The following is a 21,013-nucleotide window of genomic DNA, read 5'->3' as shown; positions in this document are numbered from 1 at the left end:
AACCTTCCTAACAGGAGAAAAAGGTGGTGACAGAGGATGAGGTAGTTGGATGGCATCACTAACTCAATGGACATGAGTTTGAGCAAACTCCAGGAGACAGTGAAGGACAGGGAAGCCTGGTGTGCTGTAGTCCATGGGACTGCAGAGTCGAGCACAACTTAGCGACTGAACAGCAACAACCTAACATCAAAACTTAGCCGAGCCTTCTTTAAACAGTTGAACAAAATCATCTAACACAAAGCCTATCTTATACTAACACATTGGATATGTCATGTAATTTATTGAATACTTACCTTTTGAAAGTGAAAAAAATGTTTGTATGAATATAGAATAGTTCTAAGTATATCAACTTACTGGGAACTGACTGGGGCCAGTGGTTTACTGCAGCTGCCCAGCATCACAAGAGAATATTGTACTGCATTATTGCTATCCTGGAAAGCAATCAAAATCCAAAGTACAGTTTCTACTGAATGCATATCGATTTTGCACCACTGTAGAGTAAAAAAAGAAATTCTAAATCATACCATCCCAAGGTGGGGACTGACAGTATATGTATATAACTGAAAGAGTTTAGATTAGACTTCTTATGTTAATGTAAAACTATAATCTTTCTAAACTTAAAAGAAAATTTGGTTTCATATGAAGAAATTGAAGACAGAAATCATAGAAACTTTGTTCAGAAGCTTTAAATGATTGTTGTATATACAACAATGATTGGTATATACAAAGTTTCAAGAAAGACTGAGTAAGAAAGATGCTTTCTTTTATCAATGAAGACATGATACTTCATGTGAAATTGGCATTCTATAGGAACTAGATACCAAATGAAGAAAATAAAACTGGATGACTCATATTAGCAATTAACTAAGTTTAAAAAACATCTCTAGTATTATAAAAATAATCAGAGGACTACTTCTGAAAATAAGCATAATATTTTTCTTTTCTGAAAAATGTAATTTTAGCACAGTTAAGAGTACACTACAACTTGTGGGTTTTAGTTCTGGTATGAGGAGTTGCAGATATAATTTACTGATTTTCTTCCCAAGGTATTTTTCTTTAGACATTGAATGTTGCTCAGTTGTAGGAGAATTTTGTATGTGGTTTGAGAGGCAGAATTCTCCATGGGCCTCCACTCACTGGTATACCTTTATTAAGCATGAAGTTACTTTTACACTCTAGTCCACTGAAACTCAAAAACTTGAAGACTTTTAGTTCATTTCAGTCACTCAGTTGTGTCTGACTCTTTGCAACCCCATGGACTGCAACACTCCAGGCCTCCCTGTCCATTACCAAACTCCTGGAGTTTACTCAAACTCATGTCCATTGAGTTGGTGATGCCATTCAACCATCTCATCTTCTGTTGTCCCCTTCTCCTCCCGCCTTCAATCTTTCCCAGCATCAGGGTCTTTTCAGTTGAGTCAGTTCTTCACATCAGGTGCCAAAGGATTGGAGTTTCAGCTTCAGGATCAGTCCTTCCAATGAATATTCAGGACTGATTTCCTTTAGGATTGACTGGTTGAATCTCCTTGCAGTCCAAAGGACTCTCAAGAGTCTTCACCACCACCACAGTTCAAAGGCATCAATTCTTCGGCACTCAGCTTTCTTTATAGTCCAAATCTCACATCCATATATCACTACTGGAAAAACCATAGCTTTGACTAGATGGACCTTTGTTGGCAAAGTGATGTCTCTGCTTTTTAATATGCTGTCTAGGTTGGTCATAACTTTTCTTCCAAGGAGCAAGAGTCTTTTAATTTCATGGCTGCAGTCACCATCTGCATTGATTTTGGAGCCCCCCCAAAATAAAGTCTGTCACTGTTTCCATTGTTTCCCCATCTATTTGCCATGAAGTGATGGGACCAGATGCCATGATCTTAAGTTTTCTGAATGTTGAGTTTTAAGCCAACTTTTTCACTCTCCTATTTCAGTTTCATCAAGAGCCTGTTTAGTTCTTTTCTTTCTGCCATAAGGTTGGCAGAAAATGGGCTTCCTGATAGCACAGATGGTAAAGAATCTGCCTGCAATGCAAGAGACCTGGGTTTGATCCCTGGGTCAGGAAGATCCCCTGGAGAAGGGAATGGCTACCCACTCCAGTACTCTTGCCTGGAGAATCCCATGGATAGAGGAGTCTGGCAGGCTACAGTCCATGGGGGTCGTAAAGAGTCGGACATGGGGTCACAAAGAGTTGGAAGATTTAATTAAAGTCAATTATGAAGACACCACTTAATATATGACCAAACTCTTCCAACAGAATCCCCTGGTACCCATACTGATTTAGTTATATCTCATAAAAACTAACGTGTCAAACTGACAGTATTCCCAAACAAGATGGCTAAAATGAGAATTCACTGAAATGGCAACAGCTTAGTTCAGAGCATGAAAATCATTTGCTCTGTTACCAAAAGTAACAATTTTTATGGGGCATAGGAAGTGAAATCCAAAGGATAAGAAGAAAAGTCTTAAAATATCTCCTAGAAGATATCAATCAAAGCTGGATTCTTTGAACTTTCCATTGATAACAACCAACCTATACCTTTAAAATAAGGAGCATGGAACTTCCCTGGGAGTCCAGTGGTTAAGACTCCTCATTTCCATGGGCAGGATTGTGGGTTTGATCCCTGGTAGGGGGAATAAGATTCTGATAGCCATGCACTGTGGCCAAAAAAAATAAATTTTTTTTAATAGGGAGAATGATTGGTGGCAGCCAGACATGTGAAGAACTGATGCTGAAGAAGAACTCTGTTTAGCCAGAACCAGAGAATATTATGGTTGTGAAACACATACTTCCAGAAACAGCTGGTCTCCAGGCTGCAAAGGCCAAAATGCCCTCAAGAGAAGGCCTTGATAGGTTCCAGTAATCTTTGTCTATTATGGCTGCCATCTTCTGACCCCCAGACAGCTCCCTTTTAGCTAGGAATGGGCAGGGTTCATTGTAGTTTTTTTACTTATCAGAATCCTATTGGGTGTCCTCAATACTTGCCACACTTCACTAAAGGTAAGGAGAGCAAGGAAAGAAGGGAGGAAGGAAGGAAGCAAGAAAGGAAGGAAGAAAGGAAGGAATTGTAACATGTTAAAAATAGAATATGAAACTTATGTAATTTGAGGGAAAATTTGGAATTATCACTGGAGATTTATTATTAAAAGGCAAAGTAAACAAAGGAAAATAGAATATTCAGTAGATGTTCATTGTTTTTCTTTATAAATGTTGTCAATGTAAGAAATTAGAATACTGTACTTTAAGTCAAGAGTTAGCAATCTATGGCCCATGGGCAAAATCCAGCCAACTGTATATTTTTGTAGATTAAAATTTTATTGAACAAAACCATGGGCATTTGTTCCCTTATTATATATAGCTGCTTTCTTGCTGCAACAGCAGAATCGAATACTTGCAACAGAGACCATATGGAACCCAAAGCCTCAGATGTCTACTCTTTAGTCCTTTGGCAAAGCTATATTGTGTGCTACGATGGAGCTTCAGAGTCTAGAACACGTAAGATGTAACTTGATCTCAGTAATCCCTCTGAGGTCAGCTCTGATTTCTTATCTGTTTCTGGAATAGATATTTGACCCCAATATGACTAAATTTAATAGTTGGAATCTCATTCTTTGTCTTCTTTCCAGCCCAATTCAATAACACTTAGTTGCTGAGAAAAGCCAAATTATTTCAGAGGTCTGTTCACTGCTCATTTTTAAGACATTATTGAATTTCTCTATTTATTATGTGGTAGAATTGGGTAGAAAATTAGAATGGGGAGCAAAAATGCATTTTATAAGCAGGAGTGCTTATAAATTATTGAAATTCTTATAGTGGTCTTATAAACTAAGGGGAAGAAATTATAGGTCCTTACGTCATAAGAAGCATTAAAAAAAATCATTGTTGTTGTTTAAACAAAATAGTATTACAATAGATTTTTCAGAAAGCAAATTTGAAGTTGATTAGGACTATTTTGATGGTCAGAAACTCTACAGAACTCAAGGGAAGGAATGCATGTAGGTCTCAGGAACTATGGATTTGGAAACTTGAACTAGGTGAAGTCTGCCATCTCTCTTTCCGCTTCTGCTTCATTCTTCCTATAGTAGGTTTATTAGTCAGGGTTCAAAAGAAAAACAGGAAAAGATGTGTGTGTGTGTGTGTTGGACATACATCCTGTAGGGAGAGAGAAAGAGAGAGAGAGGCGGGGAGAGAGAGAGAAAGAGGAGGAGAGATTGATTTACTTCAAGGAATTGACTCACGTGATTGTGGAGGCTTGGCAAGCCCAAAATCTGCAGGGTCTCTGGAGACCCTGGGAAGAGGTGCTGTTTGAGGCTGAAGGCAATGTGCTGGCAGAATTCCCTTTCCCATGAGGTCAGTCTTTTCTATTAAATCCTTCAACTGACTGGATGAGACCCACTCACATTATGGAGGGTAAATTTACTTTACTCAAAGTCTACTGATAAAAAATACCTTCACAGAAACATCTAGAATAATGTTTGACCAAACATTTGGGTATTATGGACTAGCTAGGCTGACATAAAATTAACCATCACAGTAGGAAAAATGGGGAAGAAAGAGAGATGGACTATTCTTATCGGTCCTGGTTCTTAAATTCTTGAGAAAGTACTTGATTTGCCCAACTGTTTGAAGTGTCCACCACTGGTCTAAACAATTTTAATCAGGTAGTGGCATCTGTAAAAAAAAGACCATAAATCAGCCCAACTCATGTGAGGTGTCCATGATGAACCAATACATTATGGGTAGGGAAAGGTGGAGGCAAGGTTATCTTTTGCAAAATAGTTTGAAATATAAAATGAGGTGTTGCTTAAATGGGGAATCATTGACTAATAACATAAATGTAATTTTCAAATGTTAACATGTTTTTCCATATAATGATGGGCCATCTTCTAATTTCAGTTTTCCAAGGTTTTTTGTGTAATTTTAGTTATGGTTCATTGATTTTCTATCATGTTGTATATAAGTTCTGGTGAAGAAATAATGGTTTTGACTCTAAATTTCTAAGATTGATTTCGTCTACTTTTCTCAGAGTATTTTCTAGATTCAACAATTACTTCATCTATGGACAGAAAGCAGAGCACTGTAACACTTCCTACAGAAGGTAGTATGTTTCTTCTTTCCTTTTTTTTTTGAGGCCAGTACTGAAGCATGGAATGTTGAGCTTCCTCAGAAACATAGTCAATGGTGGTCTGGCCCCCGTGCTGGTCTTGGGCCCAGTTGAAAAATATGGTGATCTGAATGCTGTGGGATAAGGGACGTGAATTACCTCACCTATCCTCCCTTAAAGCAGTTCAATTCCACTGGAAGGTTATGGGGTTTTCTCTATCAGGCACCATGCTGGGCTTTGGGAGGAACATAAAGATGAGCAAGACTATCAGAGAGCCCCTAGGGAGTTCAGTCTCATGGGGGAACCCAGGTAGGAGCACAGCTATCACACAGGAGGTAAGCACTCACATCATCTGTACCAAGACTGTAGAGAGGGAGTGGCTAAGCACCAAGGTTTAGAAAAGGGCTCACAGAGGATGTAGCGTGTGGATCAAGTCTTAAAGGAAGTGTATTTTAATAGAAAAAGAGCATTTGTATAGGGCATTCTAGACTGTAAAAACAATGTAAGAAATGACATGGAAGTGGAATTGTGCTTGGTGTTTTTCTGCACCACGGGGACAATGTAGTGTGTAATAAATAAGATTGTAAAGAGAGTCAATGTGACAATGAGGGCTTTCAAAGCCAATATGAAGACATTTAAACTTATTTTTCAGGCAGTGAGTGATTTCTGGAGGATTTTAGAGTTGAGGGAATCTTATCTATGTTGTAGAATGATGTCTGGGTGCAGTGTAATGATGTCTGGATGTCTGAACTGGAGGAGAAGAGTTTTGAGACAGAGACAGAAGTTAGGAGGCTTTTGCATCAATCCAAGTATATGGCGATGGGGACTTAATCTAACATAGGGTAGTGAGAAAAGATATGAAATGCCCAGAGTCAAGAATTTGTCTATGTACATAAGGCTGGATGAGACTGGAAGATATTTATAGATGAAGAATGGTTTGTGGTTGCTGTTTTGGGAGCAAAGATGAGACTCTACTGTCTTCTCAGTGAAGCAAAAAGTAAAATCACCCTAAGTGATCACAGGAAGCATATGGAGAATATATTTGTTAGGTGTTAAGCCCACAGAGTGTTGTGGAGGTCCTGGTCATTGGTAAATTATCACAGTAGATATGAAAAAGGAAAAAAGAGGTTGAAGAAAGGCTTAAAATCAACAATAACAAAAGAACTATCATCACCCTGCAAAAGGTGAAGGGTGATTGAAGTTTATAGAACGGTAGAAAGTGAAAGAACATAGAATATCTGCAATGCTTGGAATCCTACCATTGGAGTTACTTCTTTGTATACTATGCCCCTGTTCAAATGTGTGTTTTTTTGATTAGCAAGAACTTTCCTTTAAAAAATAGAGTCAGATATGAGGATAAGTATTAGACAAAACATTAAAGTCTTATGCTGCTTATAAGCTAAAATTCAAAATCCCAAGAACTACAGAAGGATATTCACAACTTGCTCTCACCGGTCTCTTATTTTTCTGGTTTTATCTTAAGCATCATTTCCTTATGCACAAAGATGCTTCCCACATCCAACCTCTAGCAGCTCTCTAACAAGCCATATTCTTTTTGTCTCCAAGCCTAGGGGATGCCACTTAGAGTGATGGAAAGAGCATGGATTTAACTGCCCTCTTAGATCTGCTTTAAAATCATCTCTTCCTTTATCCAGTAATATAATCTTATATTGGCCATGAGAGGCAAAGGCTTGAGTACATCATAGAGGAGACTGATGATACCAAAAGAAGAGCAGAAAATTATTAAATGCAAAGTTTTAAACAATTTAGCTTCATCCACATAAAAAATTTTGCTGTGCCACAGTTGGTTCTGTTCATGTTAAACTGATGAAATCACCGACACTCGCCTTAGTTACAGGTGACTTGTAACAGAATCACCTCTCAGCAAATCCCTTTCAATCAGGGACACATGTCAGTTTATGGGAAAGTGTGAGCTTCTATATTGAGAGGTGCTTGCCAGTCTTAATTTTTACTTTAAAATATGGAAAAATAGGTCAATGCTATATTTATACTGATAATTGAATGTATGGAAACAAAATTTGTGACCAAGGTTCACAGCAAACAGTCAGGAGTATATAAGTGAGTGAATAGGAAGGAAGGGGAACTCACTGAAAGGCCATATTTGATACCATTACACATTTGCAATAAAATCCTTCTAATAGAAAATTTACAGAAGAAAATAATCCTTGTTTTTTCATTGATTTGTATTTATATATTGTACTACTCTTTTTTTTTTCCTAGAAAAATACTTCTAAGAATCTCTTACCACTTGGCATCATCATTTTTCATTTTTGTGAGGTGGCCCAACTAAGGAAATTGCAGATTATTTCAAAATCTGTTGACTTAACTGATTTTGTGATTCTCCAAATAAAAATTAAACAAAAGAAATTCCAGCTTGTTCAACCTGAATGCCATCTTAGCTATTTTTAATGAAAGTATCATATTCTTCCAGATTTATGTTTATCTGCAGTGCCACCCTTAAGGATAGGTGTTTAGTTCTGATGTTACTGATTTTTCACTTTCATCAGAATTTAGGAGGAAAAAAACAAATTACTAATGCTTCCATTTTTCCTCCCCTGAGGAGCATGAGTTGTATGATAAATCTAATAGTTTCTGTGGTCAAAAGATTAGATTTAGAAAGCTGTCTTTGTCTTTATTTTAGATTCTGCATTCTCATCCATTTGTCTTATAGATATCAAATCTCCTGAATTAATTTTGTAACACTTTAAACAGTTTTGTCACAAGTATAATTCATGTTATTTTCTTATTGATACATAACGCAGAAGGAAGTTGTTTAATCTTTGTGCTATGTGCTAAGTCACTTCAGTTGTGTCCAACTGTTTGCGACCGTATGGACTGTAGCCTGCCAGGCTTTCTGTCCATGGGATTCTCTAGATAGGAATACTGGAGTGGGTTGTCATGCCCTTCTCCAGGGGATCATTGGATGCGTTTAATACTTTATATGCTTTTCATCAACGTTAGTTTCTTATGTAAGTTTAAGATTTCTGGAGTAAGACACCAGCAAAGTAATGTAAAGTACAATTTCAAGTAATATGCAGTGAATAAATTTTAACACATGAAGTTCTTTATCAAGCTTTTCTCTTAATATTCTCTGTATTTGTGCCTGTGTGTATGTGTCCAGCTAACACTTCACTATCGGTACTAGTGGGTACAAAGTCTGTGCTCTATTGCCCTCCTGTGCTGCGGACAAGTGTAATGGTAGCAACATGGGAAATAGTCCTCAGAGACAAGCCACCCTGCTTCAGAGCCTTTAGGCGTGATACGAATCGGACCACAACAGAAAACTGTACAGATGAGAGAATAATCTGGGCCTCCAGACCTGATGAGAATCTTGCTCTTCTGATTTATCCAGTGGCCATCACTCATGATGGGAATTACACGTGTCAGACAGTAACACTTGATGGGAATTTTCAACATGGATATCACCTCCAAGTCTTAGGTAAGGAACATCATATGTTGCAGTGTTTCAGATAACCAGATTTGGGGATGAAACAAATCTCACTCTAAATTCCATGTCCCATATGTTAAGACTGAAGCATTTCCCCTACATTTCTGCAGTGCCCCCTGAGGTGACCCTGATTCAAACTGAGAATGGAACTGCAGTGTGCAAAGCAGCTGCAGGGAAACCAGCTGCACTGATCTCCTGGACCCCAGAGGGTGATTGTGTCACTGAGCAAGAGCCTTACTGGGGTGATGGCACAGTGACCGTCCAGAGTACATGCCGCTGGGGGGGCCACCATGTGCCTGCTGTGTCCTGCTCTGTCTCCCACTTGACTGGCAACAAGAGTCTGTTCATACAGCTGGAAAGAGGTAGGTAATTTTTCTAGTTTTGTGTTTGATTTCCCCTATCTTTTAGAGGAGTTACCTTAAGAAGGAAAAAGGAGTCTGCAGAGAAACTTCATTCTAGAATGTCCTTTCCAATCTCCATTTTATCTTCCTCTTCTCCTCAAAACAAAGAAATTTGCCTAGAAGAATATTAAAGAAATTTGTTGTAAAAAGTCATATATAGAATGCATTTTATTTTACTTTTAATGGTCCTTTCTGTACTGCAAAATTTACTTGCATCATATACTTTAAAATAAATACTTATGGCTTTAATAGAAAGATAAAGTATAATTTTGAACAAGTAATTATAATTTTATTAGAAGAATAAAGTTATTCATAAATTACCTTTGTGAATCCTCAGTCTGGTAGAATTTTCTCTTTCAGTTTCCTCCAATAAAATTTCCTAAATGTCATATACTAGCATCTATGATTCACTTCATAACTGTTTAGTTTCTATACTCTGCTCCTATCCTACTCTTATTTCTTATTATTAAAACTATTATTTTAATCAACATAACTCATATAGGTTAAAGTCCACATTGTTCTATAAGCTTATGATAAAAAAATGTTAGACCTCTCTCTCCACCTCCACCTCTCCATTCTTACATGATCTCCCAAGGGAAGTATTTCAAATGTTTGAGTGTTTCTTATAGTAATTGACTCAAATTTTATTAATATAAATCATATGGTTATATGGCTGTTCTTTAATATAGCAAATTTGGACATACTGAACCCACTTCTCATGATAGACAAAGATTTTACTTTCTTCTCTTCCCTCATTCTTCATATACAGTAAAATAGCAAGTTTGGATTAAATTAGACAGTGTTTACATTATTTTGAATGTGTATGTTTTGTTAAGAACTGAATCAATAAATAAACTCATATATTTGTCTCTGAATAAATTTTTGTTCTTCTTGGGCTTAACAGCTTTTCTTTTTTTATCTCCTTAATAATGCATGTATCTATTGTTCAGTAACACTAACTATATATACGTGTATGTATTCAGTCACTAAGTTGTGTCTACTCTTTGTGACCCCACAGCTGTAGCCTGCCAGGCTCCTCTGTCCTTGGGATTTTCCAGGCAAGAATAGTGGAGAGGGTTGCCATTTCCTCCTTCACCTGGGGATTGAACCTGTGTTTCCTGCATTGGCAGGCAGATTCTTTACCACAGGGAAGTCCGATTTTATATATATGTATATATTATATATATATAATATATACATATGTGACTTGATTTTATGTATTTATATATAAAAATTTTTTTAAATGGACTTTATTTTTTAGAACAGTTTTAGGATAACAACAATACTGAGTGGAAGGTCCAGAGAGTTCCCAAATCCTTGCCCCTACAGATACATGGTCTTCCTGTCTATCTACACTCCCCACATCTCACAGTGGTACATTTGTTATAATCATTGGCCCTATCTTAACACGTTAGGGCTTCCCTGATAGCTCAGTTGGTAAAGAATCTGCCTGCAATGCAGGAGATCCTGGTTTAATTCCTGGGTCAGGAAGATCCACTGGAGAAGGGACAGGGTACCCACTCCAATATTCTTGGGTTTCCCTTGTGGCCCTGAAGAAGGAAAAGGCTACAGTTCCATGGACTGTACAGTCTATGGGGTCTCAAAGAGTCGGACATGACTACGTGACTTTCACTTTCACTTTAACACATCAAGTGGCTGACTTTATTTTTCTGGGCTCCAAAATCACTGCAGACGGTGACTGCAGCCATGAAATTAATAGACACTTACTCCTTGGAAGGAAAGTTGTGACCAACCCGGATAGCATATTAAAAAGCAGAGACATTACTTTGCCAACAAAGGTCTGTCTGGTCAAGGCTATGGTTTTCCCAGTGTTCATGTATGGATGTGAGACCTGGACTATAAAGAAAGCTGAGCACCGAGGAATTGATGGTTTTGAACTGTGGTGTTGGAGAAGACTCTTGAGGGTCCCTTGGACTACAAGGAGATCCAACCAGTCCATCCTAAAGGAGATCAGTCCTGGGTGTTCATTGGAAGGACTGATGTTGAAGCTGAAGCTCCAATACTTTGGCCACCTGATGCAAAGAGCTGACTCATTTGAAAAGACCCTGATGTGGGAAAGATTGAGGGCAGGAGGAGAAGGGGGTGACAGAGGATGAGATGGTTAGATGGCATCATCTAACCTCAATGGACATGGGTTTGGGTGGACTCTGGGAGTTGGTGATGGACAGGGAGGCCTGGTGTGCTGCGGTTCATGGGGTCAGAAAGAGTTGGACACGACTGAGCGACTGAACTGAACTGATCACTCAAAGTCCATAGTTAACATTAGGGTTCATGCTAGGTACACATTCTCTGAGTTTTGACAAATGTATAAACAATATGTACTCACCATTATAGTATCATATAGAATAGTTTCACTCCCTTAAAAATCCTCTTTTGTTGTGGTTATTCAGTTGCTAAGTCATGTCTATCCTTTTGTGACCCAGTGGACTGTAGCACCCTAGGCTCATCTGTCCTCCACTATCTCCCAGAGGTTGCTCAAATTCATGTCCATTAAGTCAGTGGTGCTATCAAACCATCTCATCCTCTGCAATCCCCTTCTCCTTTTGCCTTCAACCTTTCCCACCATCAGGTTCTTTTCCAGTTGGTTGGCTCATCACATCAGGTGGCCAATATACTGCAGCTTTAGTGTCAGCATGAGTCCTTCCAATGAATATTCAGAGTTGATTTCCTTTAGAATGCACTGGTTTGATCTCCTTGCAGTCCAAGGGAATCTAAAGAGTATTCACCAGCACCACAATTCAAAAGCATCAATTTTTCAGTGCTCAGCCTCCTCTCACATCTATACATGACTACTGGAAAAACCATAGCTAAGACTGTAGGGACCTTCATTGGCAAAGTGATGTCTCTGCTTTTTAATATACTCTCTAAGTTTTTCTAGGTTTCTAAAGTTGAAAAAAGTAGGGAAAACCACTAGACCATTCAGGTATGACCTAAATCAAACCCCTATGATTGATTATACAGTAGAAATGAAATGAAAATAGATTCAAGGAATCAGACCTGATAGACAGAGTGCCTGAAGAACTATGGACAGAGGTTCATGACATTGTATAGGAGGTAGTGATCAAGACTATGTCTGAGAAAAAGAGATGCAAATAGGTAAAATGGTTGTCTGAGGAGGCCTTACAAATAGCTGAGAAAAGAAAAGAAGCTGCAGGCAAAGGAGAAAAGGAAAGATATACCCATCTGAATGCAGAGTTCCAGAGAATAGCAAGGAGAGATAAGAAAGCCTTCTTCAGTGATCAATGCAAAGAAATAGAGGGAAACAATAGAATGGGAAAGACTAGAGATCTCTTCAAGAAAATTAGAGATACCAAGGGAACGTTTCATGCAAATATGGGTACAATAAAGGACAGAAATGGTATGGAGCTAACAGAAGCAGAAGATATTAAGAAGAGGTGGCAAGAGTACACAGAAGAACTATACAAAAAAGATCTTCATGACCCAGATAACCATGATGGTGTAATCACTCACCTAGAGCCAGACATCCTGGAATACGAAGTCTAGTGGGCCTTAGGAAGCATCACTATGAACAAAGCTAGTGGAGGTGATGGAATTCCAGTTGAGCTATTTCAAATCCTAAAAGATGATGCTATGAAAGTGCTGCACTCAATATGCCAGCAAATTTGGAAAACTCAGTAGTGGCCACAGGACTGGAAAAGGTCAGTTTTCATTTCAACGCCAAAGAAAGGCAATGCCAAAGAATGTTCAAACTACCGCACAATTTCACTTATCTCACAAGCTAGCAAAGTATGCTCAAAATTCTCCAAGCCACGCTTCAACAGTAGGTGAACCAAGAACTTCCAGATGTTGAAGCTGGTTTTAGAAAAGGCAGAGGAACCAGAGATCAAATTGCCAACATCCTCTGGATCATCGAAAAAGCAAGAGAGTCCCAGAAAAACATCTATTTTTGCATTAATGACTATGCCAAAGCCTTTGACTGTGTGGATCACAACAAACTGTGGAAAATTCTTCAAGAGATAGAAGTACCAGAGCACCTGACTTGCCTCCTGAGAAATCTCTATGCAGGTCAAGAAGCAGCAGTTAGAACTGGACATGGAACAACAGACTGGTTCCAAATCAGGAAAGGAGTACGTCAAGGCTGTATATTGTCACCCTGCTTATTTAACTTAAATGCAGAGTACATCATGTGAAATGCCGGATTGGATGAAGCAAAAACTAGAATCAAGATTGCCAGGGGAAACATCAATAACCTCAGATATGGGATAACACCACCCTTATGGCAGAATGTGAAGAAGAACTAAAGGGCCTCTTGATGAAAGTGAAAGAGGAGAGTGAAAAATTTGGTTTAAAACTCAACATTCAAAAAATGAAGATCATGCCATCCTGTCCCATCACTTCATGGCAAATAGATGGCAAAACAATGGAAACAGTGACAGACTTTATTTTTTTGGGCTCCAAAATCACTGCAGATGGTGACTGCAGTCATGAAATTAAAAGATGGTTGCACCTTGGAAGAAAAGTTATGACCAACCTAGACAGCATATTAAAAAGCAGAGACATCACTTTGCCAACAAAGGTCTGTCTAGTCAAAGCTATGGTTTTTCCAGTAGTCATGTATCAATGTGAGATTTGGACTATAAAGAAAGCTGAGCACCAAAGAACTGATGCTTTTAAACTGTGGTGTTGGAGAAGACTCTTGAAAGTCCCTTGGACTGCAAGGAAATCCAACCAGTCCATCCTAAAGGAAATCAGTCCTGAATATTCATTGGAAGGACTCATGCTGAAGCTGAAACTCCAATACTCTGGCCACCTGATGGGAAAAACTGACTCATTTGAAAGACCCCAAAGCTGGGAAAGATTGAAGGCAGAAGGAGAAGGGGATGACAGAGGATGAGATGGTTGGATGGCATCACTGACCTGATGGACAAAAGTTTGAGCAAGCTCTGGGAGTTGGTGAAGGACAGGGAAGCCTGACAAGCTGCAGTCTATGGGGTCACAAAGAGTCAGATACCACTGAGCTACTAAACTGAACTGAGGTTTGTCATAGCTTTCCTTTCAAGGAAAAAGCATCTTTTAATTTCATGGGTGCAATGATTCTGGAGCCTAAAAAAATAAAATCCATCTCTACTTCACCTTTATCCCCATCACTTTGACATTGGAATTGGATGCCATGATAGTTTTTTTTTTTTTTTCATTTATTTTTATTAGTTGGAGGCTAATTACTTTACAATATTGTAGTGGTTTTTGCCATACATTGACATGAATCAGCCATGGATTTACATGTGTTCCCCATTCCGATCCCCCTTCCCACCTCCCTCCCCATCCCATCCCTCTGGGTCTTCCCAGTGCACCAGCCCTGAGCACTTGTCTCATGCATCCAACCTGGGATGGAGATCTGTTTCACCCTTGATAGTATACTTGTTTCAATGCTATTCTCTCAGAACTTCCCACCCTCGCCTTCTCCCACAGAGTCCCAAAGTCTGTTCTATACATCTGTGTCTCTTTTTCTGTTTTGCACATAGGGTTATCGTTACCATCTTTCTAAAACCCATATATATGCGTTAGTATACTGTATTGGTCTTTATCTTGGATGCCATGATAACTTTTTTAATGTTGATTTTCAAGCCAGTTTTTTCACTCTTCTCTTTCACTGTCATCAGCAGGCTCTTTAATTCCTCTTCACTTTCTGCCATTAGAGTGACATCATCTGGGTATCTGAAATGATTGATATTTCTCCCGGTAATCTTGATTCCAGATTGTGATTCATCCAGCCCAGCATTTCAACATGATGTATTCTGCGTATAAGTTAAATAAGCAGTGTGACAATATACAACCTTGTCACACTCTTTTCCCAATTTTGAAGCATGTTATTGTTCCATGTTTGTTTGTAATTGCTGCTTCTTGACTTGCATACAGGTTTCTCAGGAGACAAGAAAGGTGGTCCATTACGTCCAGCTTTTTAATAATATTCCATAATTTGTTGTGATCCACATAGTCAAAGGCTTTAGCATAGTCAAGGAGGCAGAAGTAGATGTTTTCCTGAAATTCTCTCACTTTCTCTATGATCTAACAAATGTTGGCAGTTTGATTTCTGGTTCCTCTGCCTTTTCTAAATCCAGTTTGTACACCTGGAATTCTTGGTTTCCATATGCTGATGCCTAGCTTGAAGGATTTGGAGCATAACCTTGCTAGCATGTGAAATAAGTGCAATAGTACAGTAGATTTAACATTTTTTGGTACTGCCATTCTTTGGCATTGGAATGAAAACTGACCTTTTTCAGTGCTGAGTTTTCCAAATTGGCTGACCTGTTGAGAGCAGCACTTTAACTGCATCTTTTAGGATCTGAAATAGCTCAGCTGAAATTCCATTACCTTCAATAGCTTTGTTTTGTAGTGATGCTTCCTAAGACCACTTGACTTCACACTCCAGGATGTCTGGCTCAAGGTGAATGACCACACAACTGTAGGTATCCACATCATTAAGACTTTTTTTTAGTATAGTTTTGTGTATTCTTGCCACCTTTTCTTAAAATCTTCTGCTTTTGTTAGGTCCTTACCATTTCTGTCTTTTATTGTGCCCATCCTTGCATGAAATGCTTCCTTGATATCTCCAATTTTCTTGAAGAGATCTCTAGTCTTCTCTGTTCTATTCTTTTCTTCTATTTCTGTGCATTGTTTACTTAAGGAGGACTTTTAAATCTCTCCTTGCTATACACTGGAACTCTGCATTCAGTTGGGTATATCTTTTCCTTTCTCCCTTGACTTTCATCTCTCTTCTTTCCTTACCTATTTGCAAGGCCTCCTCAGATAACCACTTTGCTTTCTTGCATTTCTTTTTCTTTGGGACAGTTTTGGTCACTACCTCCTATACAGTGTTATGAACCTCCATCCATAGTTCTTCAGGTACTCTGTCTGCCAGATCTAACCCCTTGAATCTATTTGCCACCTCCACTGTATAATCATAAGGGATTTGATTTAGGTCATACCTGAATGGCCTAGTGGTTTTCCCTACTTTCTTTAGTTTTCACCTGGATTTTGCAATAAGGAGCTCATGATCTGAGCCACAGTCAGTTCCAGGTTGTTTTTGCTGACTGTATATATCTTCTCCATCTTCAGGTACAAAGAATAAAATCAATCTAATTTTGGTATTGACCATCTGTGGTGATGTCTATGTAGAGAGTCATCTCTTGTGTTGTTGGAAATGGGTGTTTGCTATGACCAGCATGTTCTCTTGACAAAACTCTGTTAGATTTTGCCCTGCTTCACTTTGTATTTCAAGGCCCAACTTGCCTGTTATTCTGGGTATCTCCCGACTTCCTATTTTTGTATTCCAATTGCCTATGATGAAAAAAGACATCTTTTTTCAGTGTTAGTTCTAAAAGGTGTCATAGATCTTTGTAGAACCATTCAACTTCAGCTTGTTCAGCATCAGCGGTTTCATTACTGTGATGTTGAGTGGTTTGCCTTGGAAATGAACCAAGATCATTCCGTTGTTTTTGATGTTGCACTCGAGTATTTTATTTCAGACTCTTTTGTTGACTGTGAGGGCTACTCCATTTCTTCTAAGAGATTCTTGCCCACAGTTGTCAATATAATGGTCATTTGAATTAAATTCTTCCATCCCCTTACATTTTAGTTTACTGATTTCCAAGATGTTGATGTTCACTTTTGCCACATCCTACTTGACCACATCCAATTTACCTTGATACATTGACCTAACATTCCAGGTTCCTATGCAATATTGTTCTTTACAGCATCAGACTTTATTTTCACAACCGGACACATACACAACTGAGTGTCATTTTCACTTTGACCCAGTTGCTTCATTCTCTATGGAGCATTTACGCTCCATTCTTCTCCAGTGGCATATTGGGCAACTATGACCTGAGGAGCTCATCTTCAGGTGTCATATCTTTTTGCCTTCTCATACTATTCATGGGGGGCTTCCTTGGTAGTGCTAGTGGTAAAGAACCCACCTGCTACAGGAGACATAAAAGACAGGAGACATAACACAGGAGACATAAAAGATGCAGGTTTGATCCCTGGGTTGGGAAGATTTCCTGGAGGAGGGCATGGCAACCCACTTCAATATTCTTGCCTGGAGAATCCCATGAACAGAGGAGTCTGGCAGTCTACACAGTCCCTAGGGTTGCAAGGAGTCCGACAAAACTGAAGAGACTTAGCATGCATGCATCCATGCACTGTTCATGGGGTTCTTGCAGCAAGAACACTGGAGTGGTTTGCCATTTCCTCCTCTAGTAGACCATGTTTTGTCAGAACTTTTAACTATTCCCCATCTATCTTTGGTGGCCGTGCATAGCATGGCTCATAGCTTCATTGAGCTATGCAAGCCCCTTTGCCATAACAAGGCTGTGATCCATAAAGAGTAAAAATCCTCTATATGCCACCTATTCATCCCTCCTTCCACTCTAACCTCTAACAGCCCCTAATTTTTAGACAGACATCATAGTTTTGCTTTTTACCAGAATGTCATATAGTTGTAATCACAGAATATGTAGCCTTTTCAGATTGACTTCTTTCACTTAGTAATATGCTTTTAAGTTTCCTCCATCTTTTCATGTCTTGGTAGCTCATTTTTTTTTAGTGCTGAATAATATTAAGTTATACATTTTTGTGTCTATGTTTACAGATACCAATATATTATCACTTTCAAGTATTTTATATATCATTCTCCCTATTTTTATTATCTTGGTCATCGTGGGATCCATTTGGCTTTTGAAAAGCAGTGGCTACAGGTATTGACTGGTGTTTTCTATCCGTTGGCTTTATTGGGTTAGAAAGAAGTCAGAAATATTGAACTGGCTGATGGGTAAAATTAAGATGTTAACTATCAATTCTCCCATCATCAGGAAACATGTCCTGAAAATAATATACTTGGACTACTCTGAATGATGAGGGAGATTTTTCTAGGTTACTAAGACATGCAAGTGTAGTGAATTAGGCCATTTAGCGCCAGATCTTGGGTGAAACAGTGCATGCTATTTTCCATTTGGGAGGTGAATTATAGTAATTAATGTCATGTACCAAAGATGTGGTGCCACATATATTCTATTACATCAAGGTTCTTTGCGTAATTTTACTTCCCTTTCCAAAAGTCAGAATTATTTAGGTAAATTAACTACAAGCAGTAGTCTTCACTCATTTCTGATAGTTCACTTATGATTTATTATAGCTTCTATCAAAATGAACAGTTGTCAATAGTATATTGTTTTGTTTTTCCATTTTCAATCTGAATAATAATGTTTTGACTTTCACTGTAGCTTGTTTTTGTTTTTTACAGAAAATGTAAATTTAAAAAAACAGAACATGTTCCAGTTGCTGAAGAGGTAAGATGAGATTAAAAGGATTATTTGCAAACTTTCAAGCTATGTAGTCTGAAAAATCTAGCCATATAATTTGTAATTTGTACCAGTATTAGTATTTTAGTTGAAAAATAAAAATTCTAATTATACAATTCTGTCAGGTATACTTATTTTGTTAACTATCTACCAAGTACTATTTATACAAAGCCCAAATCCCTATTTTTATTTCAAGAACTGCATCCTACACAGATATAATGTTTGCCTCATTTGGACTGTACTCTTTGAGAAATTGAGTTGTTATTTCCTCTCTCATTAAACTATCTCTAATTCTTGACTTCCTTTCTTCAGTAGCATCATTATTTCCCTCTTAATCAAGTTTAAAACCTATCCATCTCTATAATCTCTGATAACCAAAAGTTTATTAAGTCTTCAACTATCTTCTGAAATACATCTTGTATCACTTCATTCTTCTCCATAGGTAGTTAGTGATTTCTGTTTTTTTGAACTGATTTTAACCTTGGGTTATTTCTTAGGATGAAATGGAACCCTATGCCAGCTACACAGAGAAGAACAATCCACTTTATGATATTACAAACAGGGTGAAGATGTCTCAGGTCTTACAAAGTGAAGCTGATGGGATGAATCTCCATACTATATATGTTCCTAGAGTGTTACACCAGGACAAGTGAATCAAGATACAGTACAGATACTGTTTTGATATTCTTAGAGTTCTGGAGTGGAAGGTCTATTTTGAAATTAGCTTTTCAAAGATTCCTAGAAGACAGAGACATTCTAGAGGATATGCATTTATATCTTTATACAATCGAAATTTTAGAATTTTAGCTGTTATGAGCTAGTTCTTTGAAGAATTGTCATTATTACAAAGAAAGCATATGCTCATGACAATTTTCAGTACAGTAGATGATGAAAACTGAGTTACTTCAAATAACTCCACAGAAGGAACAGTTACCAACAGTTTTTATGTAATATAGAAAATTTCTATGTGCATGTGCCTTATCTATATGTGCATGGTATATATGTACACTTACATGTTCACTTACATATACATACACATATCCTTGTCAAGATACAAATGGGAATATACCATAATTTTATTCTTTACTTATAGAAAGTTAATGATATAATATATCCTGGAGATCTTTCATATCAAAACAAGCAGAGCTACCTCATTCTTCTTAATGATTACTACAATTCCATTGTATGTAACAGAATTTAATTTGATTAAACACAAATCTAGTGGTGGACATTTAGATTGTTTTGTTTGTTTTGCTATTATAAACAATACTACATAGAATGTTTCTTGTGGATTCATCTCTTTGTATGTGTTTGAACATATTTGTAAGATAATTTCCTTGAGTGAAATTGCCAGGTCAAAGGGTTTGTGCATCTTTATTATTGACTGATATGTCAAATTTTATCAATTTACATTCCCTCTAGTCCTGTTTGAATGTGCCTTTTCTGTTATTTTAATATCCGTAAAATGTAAACCTTCTGTTAGCAAATATAGATTATAATAATTTCACTATTTAATAAAACTGAATTTATATTTTTCTTTCATGTGTGTGTGTGTGTATGGGGGGAGGAGAGAGGAGGACACATATATGAGGACATTAGCGTCTTCTGAAATTAGTATATCTCTATAGAGGTATTGTTCTCTAATGCCTAATAATATATGATAAATTGGAAATGTGTGTTTTTATGGTATACATTTTATTGTGAGGTATTTATCAAGTAGCAAATGTTTATTGACTATATAATCAGCTAAATATGCATTATTGAGGACTTGGGATATTTTTTAAGTATGATCTATATGCTAAAGGAATAGCCATAGGATGACATGACCCTTTTTTCCATTTTTCTGTGGAATAAAATATTGGAAGTGTATATATTAATCATTTTTAATATTATTAAAAAATACATCTTATTGTTAAATTAAGTCTGTTTACTTCATAGCAGGAAAAATGACCCTGGAGAAGGAAATGGTGACCCACTCCAGTATTCTTGCCTGGACAATCCCATGGACTTAGGAGCCTGGCAGGCTACAGTCCATGTGGTCGCAAAGAGTCAAACATGACTGAGCGACTAACACACACACATACAGGAAAAATGATACTGAAAATGAAAATTTTTTAACATGGTAGAAATTAAACAATATCCATTCATTCTTTAATTGTGCCATTTGAAACATTTGACAGCTATTTAGTTTTGTTAATATTTTGTCTCCCTGAAGACATTTTGGTTACTCTGAACTTTGTCCTTAAAAGGATTGTTGGTCTATTTCGGATGTAAAACTAATACACATATCTAAACTAATATACATATCATGTGACACTTGACACATAATATTTTAACCAAACCAATTTGGCTTGGTCAAGAAAACAGTCTGTTAAGTTTCTGCATATAAATATTATCAAGAAGTGTGCACAATATAACCCTGTCCTTAATATTTTCTTAACTCTTCATCCATCCCCTTATTGGGATGAGGTTCACTCTTAGATTCAAGAATATCTGTTTAAATATTTTACACCTTAACTCAATAATGTCAAAACAGTCATATCAAATGACATCATAGTAAAGACTTCAATATAATTTATAATGTCAAATTTCACTTTACAGAAAATAAATGTATTAAAATCTACTACAGGGATGTTAAACATAGTTGAAAATAAGAATTATGTGGGGAAATAAAAAATATATAGATTCCTCAAATCCTCTCTA

The 21,013-nt window shown here is 37.5% G+C and overlaps 1 protein-coding gene across 3 annotated transcripts in view; it reads left to right on the top strand.

Moving 5' to 3' along the window:
- Positions 1-19,796, top strand: part of CD200R1 (CD200 receptor 1) — a 42,157-nt gene extending 22,361 nt beyond the window's left edge. The window contains exons 3-8 of one of the 3 annotated variants that reach the window (XM_065942732.1): positions 5,022-5,093; positions 8,473-8,559; positions 8,679-8,930; positions 17,602-17,707; positions 18,253-18,298; positions 18,808-19,796. In XM_065942732.1, coding sequence (XP_065798804.1) covers positions 5,022-5,093; positions 8,473-8,559; positions 8,679-8,930; positions 17,602-17,707; positions 18,253-18,298; positions 18,808-18,963 — 719 coding nt within the window. In that variant the 3' untranslated portion in view covers positions 18,964-19,796. Of the gene's footprint in view, positions 1-5,021; positions 5,094-8,241; positions 8,560-8,678; positions 8,931-17,601; positions 17,708-18,252; positions 18,299-18,807 lie in introns of all 3 variants that reach the window. The other 2 variants (XM_065942730.1, XM_065942731.1) reach the window with 2 other exon arrangements.
- The last annotated feature ends 1,217 nt before the right edge of the window (positions 19,797-21,013 follow it).

This window comes from Muntiacus reevesi, chromosome 8 (assembly GCF_963930625.1).
Source record: "Muntiacus reevesi chromosome 8, mMunRee1.1, whole genome shotgun sequence".
NCBI classification, from domain to species: domain Eukaryota; kingdom Metazoa; phylum Chordata; class Mammalia; order Artiodactyla; family Cervidae; genus Muntiacus; species Muntiacus reevesi.
This window is presented reverse-complemented; position numbering and strand designations above follow the sequence as displayed.